General features: G+C 46.6%; 5 protein-coding genes across 5 annotated transcripts; 4 read left to right on the top strand and 1 right to left on the bottom strand.

Moving 5' to 3' along the window:
* Positions 1 to 255: 255 nt before the first annotated feature.
* Positions 256 to 1,227, top strand: F5J12DRAFT_904368 (uncharacterized protein; the record flags this gene model as incomplete). The annotated part of the gene is made up of 5 exons (XM_051748516.1): positions 256 to 315; positions 641 to 760; positions 811 to 956; positions 1,008 to 1,111; positions 1,157 to 1,227. The coding sequence occupies 5 exons, from the start codon at positions 256 to 258 to the stop codon at positions 1,225 to 1,227; spliced, it is 501 nt and encodes a 166-aa protein (XP_051602057.1).
* Positions 1,228 to 2,513: 1,286 nt separating this feature from the next.
* On the top strand, positions 2,514 to 2,726 carry F5J12DRAFT_707848 (uncharacterized protein; the record flags this gene model as incomplete). Its single annotated transcript, XM_051740589.1, has 1 exon — positions 2,514 to 2,726. A coding segment is annotated over one exon (213 nt), but the record flags the coding sequence as incomplete, so codon positions are not given.
* Positions 2,727 to 6,337: 3,611 nt separating this feature from the next.
* Positions 6,338 to 6,752, bottom strand: F5J12DRAFT_781096 (uncharacterized protein; the record flags this gene model as incomplete). Its single annotated transcript, XM_051742535.1, has 2 exons — positions 6,338 to 6,578; positions 6,655 to 6,752. 2 exons carry the CDS (start codon positions 6,750 to 6,752, stop codon positions 6,338 to 6,340), a joined length of 339 nt encoding a protein of 112 aa, XP_051602055.1.
* A 3,113-nt stretch (positions 6,753 to 9,865) lies between these two features.
* On the top strand, positions 9,866 to 10,078 carry F5J12DRAFT_717617 (uncharacterized protein; the record flags this gene model as incomplete). Its single annotated transcript, XM_051741070.1, has 1 exon — positions 9,866 to 10,078. A coding segment is annotated over one exon (213 nt), but the record flags the coding sequence as incomplete, so codon positions are not given.
* Positions 10,079 to 12,772: 2,694 nt separating this feature from the next.
* Positions 12,773 to 14,756, top strand: F5J12DRAFT_717610 (uncharacterized protein; the record flags this gene model as incomplete). The annotated part of the gene is made up of 13 exons (XM_051741069.1): positions 12,773 to 12,923; positions 12,977 to 13,004; positions 13,060 to 13,334; positions 13,386 to 13,458; positions 13,521 to 13,610; positions 13,662 to 13,810; positions 13,867 to 13,891; positions 13,954 to 14,024; positions 14,080 to 14,164; positions 14,205 to 14,302; positions 14,427 to 14,453; positions 14,508 to 14,659; positions 14,712 to 14,756. The coding sequence occupies 13 exons, from the start codon at positions 12,773 to 12,775 to the stop codon at positions 14,754 to 14,756; spliced, it is 1,269 nt and encodes a 422-aa protein (XP_051602053.1).
* Positions 14,757 to 14,898: the final 142 nt, after the last annotated feature.

The raw sequence follows: 14,898 nt of genomic DNA, 5'->3' as shown, positions 1-14,898 counted from the left end.
GGTACTGCATGTTGGGCATGGTGGGAAGCTAATCTGCAGGCCCTGAAGAACCAAAGCTGTGTAATTGTTGTGCACACCAATGGAATACACTACTGCAATGTGTGGTATTGTAGATGCCCTGGGGCAGAGGATTCACACATACAGCTGATGTGGGCTGGGATGTTTCCTGCTACCACAAAGGTTGCAAGGACTGCATTTACCTTCCAAGTACTTGATGACTTCATTCAGGACAATGTGGAATGTGGTACCTCAGCAATGAATTTCTACAGCAACCTTCATTGCATAACCTCCAATGCCTTTCCTCATCTGGTGCCAGTGCATCCTATTTGTTGAATTGTATCACTGCAACACAACTCTTAGCTGGATGATAGGATAGGTACAGGGAACTGCTGAGAGTTGCTAGGATGTGGCAGCTCCTGAAACTACTGAAATGGCAGGGATCCCACACAAGTGCAGAAGATGCTGGCCCCAGGGAATTAGTGTTATTCTGTCCAGCATGTCCCCAACCCAGCATCAACATTCCTGAAGATGCAATGGATTATTCCCAGTGAGTGATACCATGAACACTGCTAGCCATTTATACACTGTGTAATCCAGTTGAACACTGGCAAGAAGCTTGGTCATGGATGGGAATTTCAAGGCAGAGCATATGCATCCAAAGGACACTGGCAGTGAAGCCTGGTTGATGGATGGAAAGGGGTACATGGTTGCATCACAGCCATACAAGGAATATTTGAGCAGCACTAAAAATGTGGTTGAGGTGGGTGATGTGTAGGAATGTATTACCCGATGGACTGATCACACTACAAGATCTCAGATTGCAGCAATCATCAGGCAGTTAATCAAGCAAATGCCAACTGGCAGCAACTCACATCTATGGGAATAGGTGGATGTGCCTGTGCATGGCATGGCTGTTTTGTGCCACATGCAATGGTTGACTTCCAGAAGGGTGAACAGTATGAATAACTTTGTAACAATGTATGACAATATTGACATCAACATCACAGGCAGGTTAACATGGACTATGTGCTTGTGCATGCCATCAGGCATGGTACAGTCCCTGGCCAGCAAGTGATACATTTCTATGATATTAACTGCCAGTATAGCAAAGGTTTAGAATGATGGCTACATGCCAATGCCTATATATCCATGCCAGATGGCATGCAGATCTGCCCTGGCATTGGGTTGTGGCATGTTCATGGCCACTGCACAGAATGCTTTGCATGATATGCTCCCAATTTCATTGTGGGTGCTGGCCAGGTGGATGGGGAGATCATGCAAACCTTGTGGTCCTCCCTGAATACCATTTCCCCATCTGCTAGAGGCATGGCTACTCCCCATTGGCAGGAGGTACTTGATTTCCAAATGAATGATAGCAATTTCCTGAAAATGGTCAGAATGCAGAAGTCTAGTGCTTGTATCAGACATGGTTGCATGGCTAACAGGCTACAGCAATAAGACTCAAGCAGAAACTCAAGGTTGCTGAGGAATCTTATTTAGTGGTTGAAGGCAGGTTTACTGATTTGAATGGTAATTCCCCACCAGCAATCAGCCAATCATGGGGGGAAGAGGCAGCAGCAGCATTGGACAACAGGCTGCCAAGGCCACAGGCCATGGATATATATGAGATCAGGCTGCAGAAAGGTAGGTATTGAAGGTTATCCTGGACAGGATTTGTGCTGAGTGGTATTGAAGCTCCCTCTGAAAAGGCAATTGAGATAGATTTACTGGCCATCCCCCAGCCAGGGCATTCACAGGGTATGGTGACCTGGATTGCCAAGGCATTGAAGATAGAGGAAGCACAAATCCAGCTTGCAGTTGCATGCTGGCACATCACCTCAAGAGTGACAGAAGCTCAAAATCTCACCATTGCATGTCACTGTGATCATCTCCAGTCCCATATACATGGCATTTTCAACACTGCCAAAAAACTATTTGGGGACAGATTCAAGGATGCCAAGCTCTGCCAGTCATCTCACCCACATGATCCAGAAACCATTGCATTGCCACTGCCATCCAATGTTGGCAAAGATCATTTTGAATGATCTGGCCTGGGGTATGTGACACTAATGGAGCTGCAACTGCAGCAAGGACAGGCCAATGATTGTCTTCATGAACTGCAGCTTGTGCTTGCAGAGAAGGTGGTCATCTTTTGAACTGACATTTGCCATGGAACTAATTACCACATGGCCATGCATGCCTGGGGAAGGGTGGCCAATGCTGAAGCAGCCATGCAATGTCATGCCACTGTGCACTGCTGGTGCCACATTCAAATGGGCAGGTTAGGGGCTGGGCCAGATATCCTGGAGTGATACAAAGAGTTGAATGACTCTGACCTAACTATCAGCACAGCAGTATCTGACCCAAATGCCAGAGGTCACAGAGACAATACCCTACTTTGGATTTGGACCATGGATGTACCAAGGGACATGGCCACTAATGATTGGATGTCAGAATGTGAGAGGAGCAATCACATGGCAGCAGCATCTGAGATTTACTTATCATTTTCTCTAGTTTACAGGGTCAATTGGCTCCAGATGAGAGTGCTGTGGGACAGATGGAAGGAGGAGGTTCATCTGTTGAAATGTGAGCAGGAGTGGACTAAAAACTTCTTTGAAAACAAGGTAAGATTTTGGACTGGCAGAAAGGCTGCCACATTGGCAAAGGGACAGGCTGGGCTGGCATGCTATGCCACACAGCAATGCCAGATGTATGGCAGATTAGCATGTCTTCTGTGAACCATTTCCATCTAGAGACCACTAGCTATCTGCAATGACATCATTCTTGAGATCTCCCAAATGATGCCAGGGTTATCAATCATATATTGGTTGGTGTAGTTGAATGCAAGGTAAGCATTTGCTAATGAGTACTGCCTTAATGGCAGATGCATGCCACCATGCAAAGCCATGGGAAAGTTGGCCAATGCTTATATAGTATGACATCTCATCTTTCATGCCAGTAAGTCATGTCATCAACATTCACTGTGGCCAAACTCTCCATGGCCATACAGTACATGGGAATGAGGTTTCATCACCTTGTCACCACCATGAAGAAGCTGGATTGGTCTGAATACCAGCACACTAGTTGGTATCAACATTTCCTGGCAGAAGTGGTAAGCCACTGTTCCTGTGGTGGTACAATGGTTGATAGTGGTACAGGGTACAATGGAGTGTCTGATGGGCATGGCATCTTGCCATCCCATCACCCTGATCATGCTGCTCACAGCCAACAGGCTGTTAACATACCTGAATGATGGCAAATGGAGTCCCCACAACATTTTAGCTTTCATCAAAAGCTTGAATCCCCATGTGACAAGGATTAAGGAGTGCCATGTCAAACTGGCCACTACCATGGCCCATGCATTGTGGCAGAATGACAGCAGCAAAGTGGAATTGTGAGAGGAGACCACTGCAGGATGTAATTGCAGAAGCCATGGAATTTTTCACAGGAGTATCAGTAAGTGGCAGCACACCTTTGCTCACTTCCAACTCACCCATGGTATCAGAATGGTGGCATTTCACTACCACTGCTTATTAATCAGGAGTTATCATATCTTTCAAAGTTAATCTTACATTCACAGGAGCAGATGTCATCACTGGAAGCTGTTACCTGATCTAAACTTGCATTACAGGTTGCATGGGTGGAGTCAGTGTCAAAGGTGCAGGAATGAACATACAGCTGCTGTACATATTATCAACCATCTATAATGAGTTTCCTTTGAGGCTGGTAGCTTTACTGTATCAGAATCAATGCTGGTAAATGTATAGGGGCATTCCCATGATCACTGGGTCTTTTGTGTACTCTTCTCCCTGCAGCCCCAATCATGTCAATGTCATTCTTGGGCCAGCAGTCTATAAAGCCATCCACTAGGTTCACAGTCAGATATCTGTGATGTGCCAGTGCCATTGAACCATCTCTGGCATGGTGCTCCAAACTGCCCATTCAACAATGCCACTAGTGAAACAGGCTGGTAATCCAGACCTTGACTCATGTTGCTGGCAGTATTGGAAATGTGCAACCCCCAATTGGAACATGTGGAAGGGGCTAATATCTTCTGTAATGTATACTCCAGTGGCATTCACAGCTGTTCAAGGTTGTGTTCCAGCTGGGCCACATTCCAAAATGCCAATGATGCTGTGGTCACATTGCTGCAGAGAGCTTCCATGCTGCATTTAGTTCAATGTTGCTGCATTAGTCACTACCATTGCTGACAATATTGGCCACACAATTGCTGCAGCCAGAGGGAGCCATGCTGTGTGTGTTCCTCACATCTCTGGAAAATATCCCACTTGTTGCCAGTGGATTCCCTTAACTTCCCCAACCTGATCACATTAGAAATGTCCAGTACCAGCACATTCCCATCCAACTATCTACTTTCTGACCAGCTTGTGGAGTACATGTGCTGCCAAGTTCTCCATGAGACACATCCTTGCACTGCCACTGTCCCACCACAACCTCTTGAACCAGAGGTCCAGACATGTATTACACTCAATCAAATGGCAGCAACACTGGCCCAGGCCTATTGTAATCCCCATATGCCATTTTAACAGCACTGCTGCATGTCCTGCTAACATTTATTGCAGTTCCCTCTGGCAATGAATTAATCAGGCTGTCAGAAAGCCTATTGCCTTGAGAAACAGGTTTCAATTTGAACCAGGAGGCCTGCATCCTTTCCACTCACCCACCATATCTGAGTGGGTATTTGGACATTCCTGCAATCATTCTGGGTGAAGGGGATGCAATTGCTTTGTGGTATCTACCCAGTGCAATGTCCCAATCAATGCAGGCAGGCATTGTGATGTATCCTGCTGTCCTCAGTTCACAACCCTACCAAGGACCAGATGGTGGGAGCTATTCCCCCACTTTCCAATATGTTGACTTGAAGCATATCTGATGGTTCCTGGTGAACATCACCTGATTACTTTCTGGTGGATCACTGTTTGCTTGCAGGCTGCTTAGAGCTTTTGCCAGCCTAGCATCAACTTGGTCATGCCATGAGGATCATCCTCATGCTTTATCTCAAAATACTCATTGCTAGTGTTGTAGACACTGGCACACCAGCCTTCTGTATCTGCCAACCTTGGGGCTCCAGCCACTTGGCAATGGATCCATGCCATCCAAATGTCATTGGCAATTCTCTCTGCTACACTTTCAATTATGCACCCTCCTTTGTACAATGCCAGTCACCAAGCCATGCAGCAGCTGACTGAGTGGTCTGCTGTGAATGATCCCAAAATGTTGGCAGCACTCTGACACTGGCCAACAGTTTATACCAACATCTCCATGATTGCTAACCAGTCAGCTCCCCTCCATCATGACCCACAATCCCATGCCAACTGGTATGACATGCTCATTAGTGTTGGCAATTATTCTGAATGTGTTCTTGACATTCCCTCTCTTGGTCTTCAATTCAATTACTGGCCTGGCACCATTGTAGCCTTTTCTGGCTGGCTTTTGCAGCATGGTGTGAATGATGTGAGCAGCAACCATTGCTCACTAGCATTCTACATGTGGGACAATATTCACAACTGGCTTGGAGTCCCTCAAAGTGATTGGATGTGAATTCCATTGGTGTGGCGGGCTCTCACAGGCATGTAAATCACCCATGACACCCTGTATTGTATTGTATTGGACATTATTTAATGCCCTGGGCATCCAGTATTTGATCAGCACAATCCTGGTTTGAATGAAATCTATGAAATCAATGCAATATTACTAGCCACCCTTCTGTGATCATATGAAGTATAGGTTATGATCTTATACTGGTGGTAAGATATGCAGTATACTAACAATTCATGCTATGCTTCATGTCCATATCTATAGTACCCTAGCTGTGTGCTGCCATATACAGAACTATCCATGCTGGATGCCATGCACTGACATGAATCCTACTCAATCCTGATGTGTGCTGCAGTATGTTGGATCAATGCCATCAGCTGCCAAGAACTGCCAGTTTATTCCTCTGCATCTAACCATGTGCTGCTGTATGCAGAACCATCCATGCCACACACCAAGCCTTGACATGGATCCTAAGCCAGTCAGGTGTTTGCCACTGTATGTCATGCCCATGCTGCCAGCTGCCAGGCATCCCTGCCAAGTCTAGCTGACTTGGCCACATTACTGGTGTGTGCCAAGCAATCTCCACCAGCTGCTGTGACCCTCCAGAGACTTATGGAGCAGGTGCCACCAGGTGCTGCAGTACATGTTGCCACAACTTCCCCATGAATTATGCTGCATGCTGCAGTGTGCCATAATGCAGAATGCCATATTTGCCAACTGCTACTGCTTCTGAATACATGGTGCTGCATCCCAGTTTGTGGTACTGAATGCCAACCTTTTAAGCTATGCCAATTCTGGTAGTATCTGCAAGGGGTAGGCATGCTGGGTATGCTGGTAATACTTGCTCCAGAGTGGCTGGCATGCTGCAGTTTGCTTTGGAACATATACCAAACCTTACTGCACCCCAGAGGGCCATGGCCTGCTCCAGAGTTCTCTGGAATGCTATGGTATGCTCTGGCACATGTGCTGTAGTGTGTCCTAGAATTTGCTCTGGAGTGGCTGGCATGCTGTGGCACATGCTATGGTACACTCCAGCACATGTGCTGCAGTGTGCTCCAGAATTTGCTCTGGAGTGGTTGGCATGCCACAGCTTACCCTGGAGGACAATTGCATGCTCCACCATTTGCTCCAGAGTGGCTGGCTTGCCACAGCTCACTTAGGAACATATGCCACAGCTCACCCCAGAGGGCCATGGTATGCCCTGGAGTGCTCCAAAATCATACAACACTACACTGCTGAGCTATCCCAAAGCATGCCAAGGTCTTGTGCCAACTTCCAGTGCTGATCTACACATGCTGCAGCATGCCACTGGATAGGTGACATCTCACTAGGCTACTCCAGGTACTACAGGGACAATTTGATTGTGGCCTACTCATGTGTTATTTGATAATAGAAGCTGGGCTGGTCCATACAGCAGGGGGATGACTCAGTGTAGGGCTTGACCTCCACTGGCCCATGGGACATGGCAAATTGTCAGCCTCCACTGGCCCTGTCACATGGTACAATGTAGGTACATTATGTGCAGGAAAGGGATGGAGATGCCAACAATGATGTGGTGCTGATTCCTCACATGGCTTTGGATACCAATCCAGTTGACTTCCCAATACCCTTGCATCACCTGCAGTTCCCTGTTCATCTGGCCTATTCAATGACCATTAACAAATCACAAGGCTAGACAGTCCAACATGTGGGCCTTGACCTCAGGACACCTGTGTTCTCTCATGGGCAACTATATGTTGCTCTGTCCAGATGTAGCCATCCAAGGAACATCAAGGTGCTGCACAGTGGCCAAGGACACCAAACAAACAAGTCTATGAATGTAGTGTTCCATGAAGTTTTGAGAGGATTGCATGTTTAAGTGTGTACTATACTATAGACATGTCTTTTTCAAATTGTATAAATCCTGTCTGCCATCAAATTGCTATGACTTATTTTTACAAGTGGAAGTTGAGAAGAGTGGAGCTGGTGATGGATTAAAGCATTATGCAGGGCATAAGAATGGCATGATGATTGTTGTTTGTTAGCAATGTAAGCTCCATGAGTGGATATAAACTTACACTATGGTCAAGATACTCAGGGGGCAGGACATCTTTGAGATTGTAAATTATGAATTCCCTGGTGTATAGTCCACATGCAAGATACCATCCACTTGGTGAGAGAGCGATGCAGTTGATTGCCATGTTGTAATTGATAATGCTACTGATCTGCTTGTGGGATATGCAATCCCATAGCAAAACCGAGGAATGTGTGCCACATGCAATGAATCTGTTGTTGAATGCCATAGATACCACATGTTTATCGACATGGATTGACCATTCTGAAGACTTTGAGAAGTCGAAACAGATGATTTTGCCTATGTTTGCGATGAACAGTTGCTGGCCATCAGATGACCAGGCCAATGGAGCGACCAGATCTGTTCTGGTTGAACCCCTTTTACCTGAATCAAACAAGATATTGCCATTATGGGTGCTATAGATGCGGAAGCCATTATTTGTCAAGACAGTAGCAAATTGACTGTTGTATGGGGAGAACTTGACACCAGCAATGCTAGGGTGTGGGAGGGGAGGAGTCAGATACCAGAAGTGATACTGAATACCTGGGTGTTGTGGTAGTCCATGGTAGCAATTTTAGCACCGTCACTTGAGATATCGACTGCATAAACATAGTGGCCATGTTCTGTGAACTTGCACACTTTTTCATGAGTGGCAGCATTCCAGAGTATTGCCTTCTTTCCCCAGTCTCCAGTCACAATCCACCAGCCATCCTTGGAAATGGCAACAGAACAGATATGGCCATCTGCTTTCATGGTAGGACCCTGTTGCTGTCCATCTTCAATCCTCCATTGACGAATACTACCATATCCTCCTACAACCTGACTTTCGTCTGTGAAAGTGACCACACCTACATATGCATTAATCTGAGATACAATTTCGATCCATTTTGCATCTTAGGTAACCACCACAAGGGACTGTCAGCAAGGGTGCTTCAGCCTCTCTGACTGCTAGTACACACCCATTGTCATTGCTGGCACACCCACCAACACAGCCCATCCTGGAGTTCGAGGAGAAAAGAATGATAGCATCACAGACCTGAACTTATCACCTACAGTGTCTCAATTAAGTAATGCACAGCCACTACATTTCCAGCATTTCATTGATAGCAACAGTAATACATCACTTTATGTTCATACAACTATCTTAACATGTGGACAAAGGTCTATTTGACAAGACTGAGGTGTGATGATTGTCCTTTCATTGTATTGCAGTGTGCTGTGGTGTGAACACTAAAAAAAGTACTGTGCAATTCTTTTTTGGATAGGGGGTGGCATTATGAAAACCTGCCTCAAATTTTCATTGCCGAGTTCACTGCCCACCACACCACTCCAGAAGCTACTGGTACCCTCTTTACCATCTCTTGGCCATGGAAAAGTACACCAGCCCAACAAAGAAGGCTTGGGTTTGTTGAGACAAGGCAGTTGGTCTCTCAGATGAGCACATTGCCAAAAAGTTCCAAATTCATCATACTACTGTTAAACACATCTTTAATTCTTATGCTAAATCTGAAGATTACTATGCTATCAAGCCTAAATCAGGTCACCCATGTCTATTCACTTTGAATGACACTCGTTGCACAGCCCAACTTCTTGCTCAGGGGAAGGCACATGATGTTGCTGACCTTCAGAGGAAGTTTTTCCCAGGATTTACTGCTGAAACAATCCAACACACACTATGTGCATGTGGCCTAAAGGCCTATGTATGTCACCCAAAGCCTCTTTTGACTGATGCTCACAAGAAAAGGCAATTCAAGTGGGTAAAGGCCCATGCTGACTGGACAGCAGAGAATTGGAAGGCTGTTGTCTTCTCAGATGAATCTAAATTCAATCATTTTGGGTCAGATGGCCATGAATGGTGTTGGAGGAAGCCTGGGGAAGACTTTGATGCATGCTACACCAGGAAGGTGGTGAAACACAGTGGTGGCAGTGTCATGATGTGGGAGTGCATCACAGCCACTGGGCCAGGCCATATATGTTGCATTGAAAGTCATATGGATGCAAAGCTCTATGTTGAAATCCTGCAGGATGAGCTTCTGGGAACCCTCAGTGACCTTGGAATGAAGAAGAAAAATGTTTATTTTCAACAAGACAATGATCCAAAGCATACTTTGAAGCTTGCCACCCAGTGGCATCAGTAGACCACTTTGTGAGCTGGTAGTCCTAGGGAATCTGTCCAGTGCTGGACAGCAAAAGTGATTTACTGATGGGTTCAGCACCAAGAAGCTTGACACATTTGACTGGCCTCTGCAGAGCCCTGATATGAATATTATCGAACATGTTTGGCACTATTTGGAACATTGTGTGCACACTTGGACCACTCTGCCATCAAATGTCACAGACTTATGGAATGCCATTGTTGAGGAGTGGGAGGGCATCAAAGAAAGCTACCTTACTTCACTCTATGACAGCATGCCAGAGCATGTTCAGGCTCTTCTTGCAGCTAAAGGTGGCCACACTAGGTATTAGAATTTTCTTGTTCATACCATGCATATTGGACTGGTGACATTAACTTCTTTCAAGCACATACCACATCCAAATATGAATTGCACAGCACCTTTTTTCATAATCATCTCATGCACATTGACACTCCTTTTTTCCTACTATCTTTTGCATACTGTCATTATCCCTGCAATTATCACTATCTAATGAGCTATTAATCAATGTCTTTGCTTCAGTTGTTGTCAAGCAAGACAAGCACTTGTTGGATTATTAATGCTGTGCATTACTTAATTGAGACACTGTACATGTCCCCCAAGCCAAGTATGTATATTCCCTAGTTCTGGTCTGGGACAATCTTGGAAAGTGACAAAGATTTGGCAGTGCAGCATTACGAGTTTGGTAATGGTCTTGAGCTCCACAAGATCTAGTGTTTTTGTCTGCACGAAATGAGTCACACATAGGCAAGGGTTGGCGAAACATGTCGAACGAAGTCCATGGGTGGTGATGTCCGGTACAATCATCCAATCCCAGAAAAATTATCCAGAGCATGCACCAATGCCCTCTGCCCTGCACTCCACTTGGTCCTGACAAATCTTTGGCCCCCACCAGTATCCTCACACCCACCAATACCCTCATCCTGCGATGATAAAACACACCCGGGTCACACCCTTTAAGTGTCCGTCAGCAGGGATCATCAATGTGTGCACCACCTCAGCGAGATAGGGAATGAAATATGTATTATGCAGCAATATTGGCACTGGCAAATGTCTCGTCCATCGAAGCATGCATCAGTTTGAGAGTTTCAATGCCTCGGAGTTCGACACGGGTGGATCAGGGCTATGCGAGGTAAAATTCCTCTTCGTCATGTATAAGTCTTGGCTTCTCAGGTTATCCAAATTCAGGGTGTAAGTATGCCCATTCTGACTCTGTCTCCACTGTCGAAGGCACCTTCCATTCCCACTTGTGCAGCACCTCAACAATGGGATGAAGAGGGGTGCATTTAGAGGATGGCTGTGGATATAGAAATCCAAGTGGGGACACGGTATGCTCTGCAGAGAGGGACCTCGGAGTTCACGAGGTCCCAGAGATCTTGGAGCGTTGGTAGCTTCATTATTTTACAAGATTAACACCATGTGACGTGCCACAGAAATGAAACAACTCACCACCCTCATTTCCAACCGCCAAATGTCCAGCACCTTCCTTTCCTCATCTCCACCATCCTGCTCAGTGGCTGATTGCTACCTCTCAGGCACCGCTTTTTTCAATACAGCTACCCACTGCTCTCATTGTTCAGGCAAAGTTTGCAGATAGATGGGTCGAGGGGCACCAAGCCAGTTTGTGTGTCAACATCGAAAACTGCACGTGCTGCAACAGGATCAGTGGTTGCTTCTCAGTTGGGGCCATTGATGACGGGACCACAGAAGTCGAGGAAGTGTTTTCATTCTCCTTCATCGACATTGACTTACCTTTAAGCTCCGCTTTAGATACCAGATGTCTACATCAGTTACTTCCATGGAATCCTGTTGTTTTTTTCGTATACGTTGATTGACTTTTACCATCCAAATTATCAGGACCCTGCATGCCATGCATTATCTTCCTGGCTTCGCCAATGCCCTGTCCCAATCCATGTGCTAAAGAGTAAGTGGCCATCCAGCGTTACACAGGTATGCTTGAAGCTGGAATGAGACGTGGCTGGTGAAGAGGTGGAAAGGGGAGGCTGGCAAGTCAGGATGGGAACAAAGATGAGAGAACCGGGTGAGCTGGGGGCAGGAAGGCAAGGAAGTACGGAGACTGACTGGAGTATACAGACAAGGACACGCCACCAAGTGATGACTACCTGTACGTTCCTCATCTCAACATCCGAACGGCACTGCGCAAATCCATTAATGGCAGTCTCTGTCACACCCAAACTATCAAGCCAAAGAAACGGTTTATTGGAAAGTCATCCCCATCAGTGCATGATCCTTCACCAGTACAGAATCTGTCACAGAAATCTATAGCAAGATCTCAGTCGAGTGCGCGAGCGGCAAATGTCTGAGGTGGTGTTACTACAGTAACGAGTTAAATACACTATACGAAACAAAAGGGTGAGACACGGGTGTTGAACCCGGTATTGAAACTACAAGCATGGTCATAGCGCAAGTGCTTGTACTGTTAATTATACATATGAAACATTTGGAGACAATAAACCAAAAATTACCGTGCTGTATTGTCAGCGCTCGAAACAACTAAGTACAGTGGTCTTGTAGACCCGTAAACGGGAAGTGTTTCCCATGGTAAGGAAAAGTAGCATCAATTAGTGAACGAAGGCTACGAGCGACTTGCCAAATCTAACAATCTGTTATTGCCAAGGCTCATCAGACTACTGGATCGGTGCGGCAGTCGCTGGCTCTTGTCGGAAGTACCGCGTCGAAGGTCATCGCTCTGGTAAACAAATTGATCGGGCAGTCTATGAACTTCAGAGCCTATTCAGCTGGTCTGATCAAAGCCCACCAGGTACCTCTGCCAACCCCTTTACAACTGCATGTGCCCGGCCCTACCGAGTCAACAACTAACCTTGGTGGTTTTGCGTTAGTCTTGCCTCAGCGTTGTGCTGTTTTGTGCCCCTGCCTGCCATACAGATATTTATGACGTAATCGCTCGTTTGCAGCCGACTTCGGATCCCTGATATTACACTTCTTATCATCCTCTTGTGGGCCGTATCATCGAGTTAATTGCACCATGAGCGACGTCGTTTGGAGGCCTGGGGATCAGAAACCACGACCACCCCTGCTAGGAGGTGACGTGTACAGACCAGATATACTACAAATCATCGAGAAGACCATCGACGAGCTCAGTCCAGCGCTCAGGGGACTCAGTCTGGATATTCTTGGTATGTCACTTTTATTCGCCACGATCCACTACTTTATGTTTTCTTTTTTATAGCGCACCCAGAACTGAAGTTCGAAGAAAGGTAGTGCATCTTATGTATTGATCATGAGCGGTCTGACACTCTTGAGGCTTGGCAGGCACGCTCACGATGTCTACACTGCGTTCGTAGAGAAGCAAGGCTTTGTGGTTCAAAGACATTACCTGCTAGAAACGGCTTGGGTTGCAACGTTTTCACACGGGCAAGGTGGTCCTGTTCTTGGTGTAAACTCTGAAGTGGACGCTCTTCCTGGGATCGGACACGCATGTGGGCACAACCTCATTGGCATCGCTGGTGTGGCCATTGCTTGTGCTGCGAAAGCCGCGATGGAGAAACTGGGGATCGATGGGAAAGTCATTTTGCTGGGGACACCTGGTAAGCATGCAAATCTTGTGATGGTTGATCGGACCAACTGATGTCATCCAGGGGAGGAGGGAGGATTCGGTAAAGTCAAGCTCTGGGAGAAGGGGGCATATGAAGAAATGGATGTCTGTCTCATGTAAGTCAAGTGGCCCCAACTCTCGTGAGGTTCTGAGTATCGTCCATTGCTGCGTACGCCAGGTGCCATCCAGCTCCAGGTCCACCATACTCTGTCAGTTTGAGTGGCTGCTTGGCCATGGTCCAGCTGCAGGTTGACTTCGTTGGACACACGTGAGATTTTAATTTTGAATTGTCTGTTGCTTGTACGATTGACTTGGACAGTGCACACGCAGGTTTGAGCCCCTGGGAGGGTCAGAACGCACTGGATGCCGCTGTCCTTTCCTATACTAGCATCGGGCTTCTCCGCCAGCAGACGAAACCAACACATCGGATTCATGGCATTTTTGAAGGGAAGGACTGGGCACCTAATAGTCAGTATTTCGCCTGATATCTGCTGACGTCTTTTCGTGACATGGGTGGTTTCTAGTCATCCCCGACAACTCTAGGATGTAGTACGTGCTCCGTATGTCGAGGGCCACTCATCATGCCTGACATACATACTGTTAACAAACAGTTGGTTTGTACGCGCACCGACCACAAAAGAGGCTTTCCAGACTACGGAGCGAGTCAAAGCATGCTTTGAGTGTGTACAATTATCCCTCCTCGGTCGATTGCTGTCCATAACACAGAGTTTCCAGAGCTGCAGCTGTTGCTACCAGATGCAAGGTGACAGTTACTGAGCTGTCTTTCGGAAATGAGCTGGTCCAAAATCCAGTCCTCGGCACGTTACATCACGCATTTATTATGCGGTGGTCTCAATGAGAGCATTATTTCAGGCGCAGAACTCAAAGATGTTGTTTCCAAAAAATACGGGATGATCGACTATGAGTGGGGTATTGCGAGCGCTTCAACAGATTTCGTCAGTGATTCTTGCCGCTACCGACTTTCCCTCGTTTCCTAATTGATGCCGTGCTCGACAGGGAAATGTCTCTTATCGCACGTAGCGTTCTTCGGGTTTTTTCCATGTTGCGTTGACTCTTGACCCAGTGATGCCTGGCCTTCACCCCGGGTTCTGTGCGTCTGCTTTTCTTTGCCTTGAAGCGATACTGATTCATGCCCTAATTACAGCTATACCGACCGTACCAAATGGAGGGAATCATACGTCGGCATTCACGGAAGCCGCCAGCACCATCCAGGCCCACGAGGCGTGTCTCGACGTGTCGAAAGCGCTAGCTGCCGTTGGTATGCGCGTATTAACAGACGAAACGTTCCTATCGAATGTAAGTCTGCCTAGGTAACTGGATGTGTTTATGAGGTGCTCACACCCTGTAGGTCAAATCGGCATTCGAGGAAGCCAAAAGGGCAAGAGGTGATTAAACAAATAGAATGATTGTACAAGGAGAATGGAAGAAACGTTGCTTACCGACAAATTTGTATGATTACTTGACACGACTTTGGATTGGGCGGGAATGGAAGTTTGGATACATCAACGCATTAGTCCCGCTCATCTTCCCGACAC

The sequence above is a fragment of the Pisolithus orientalis genome (genome assembly GCF_024613125.1).
Source record: "Pisolithus orientalis strain OTSU chromosome Unknown F5J12scaffold_7, whole genome shotgun sequence".
In the NCBI taxonomy this organism is placed as follows: Eukaryota; Fungi; Basidiomycota; class Agaricomycetes; order Boletales; family Pisolithaceae; genus Pisolithus; species Pisolithus orientalis.
The sequence above is the reverse complement of the archived record's forward strand: the minus strand, read 5'-3'. Positions and strand labels throughout refer to the sequence as shown.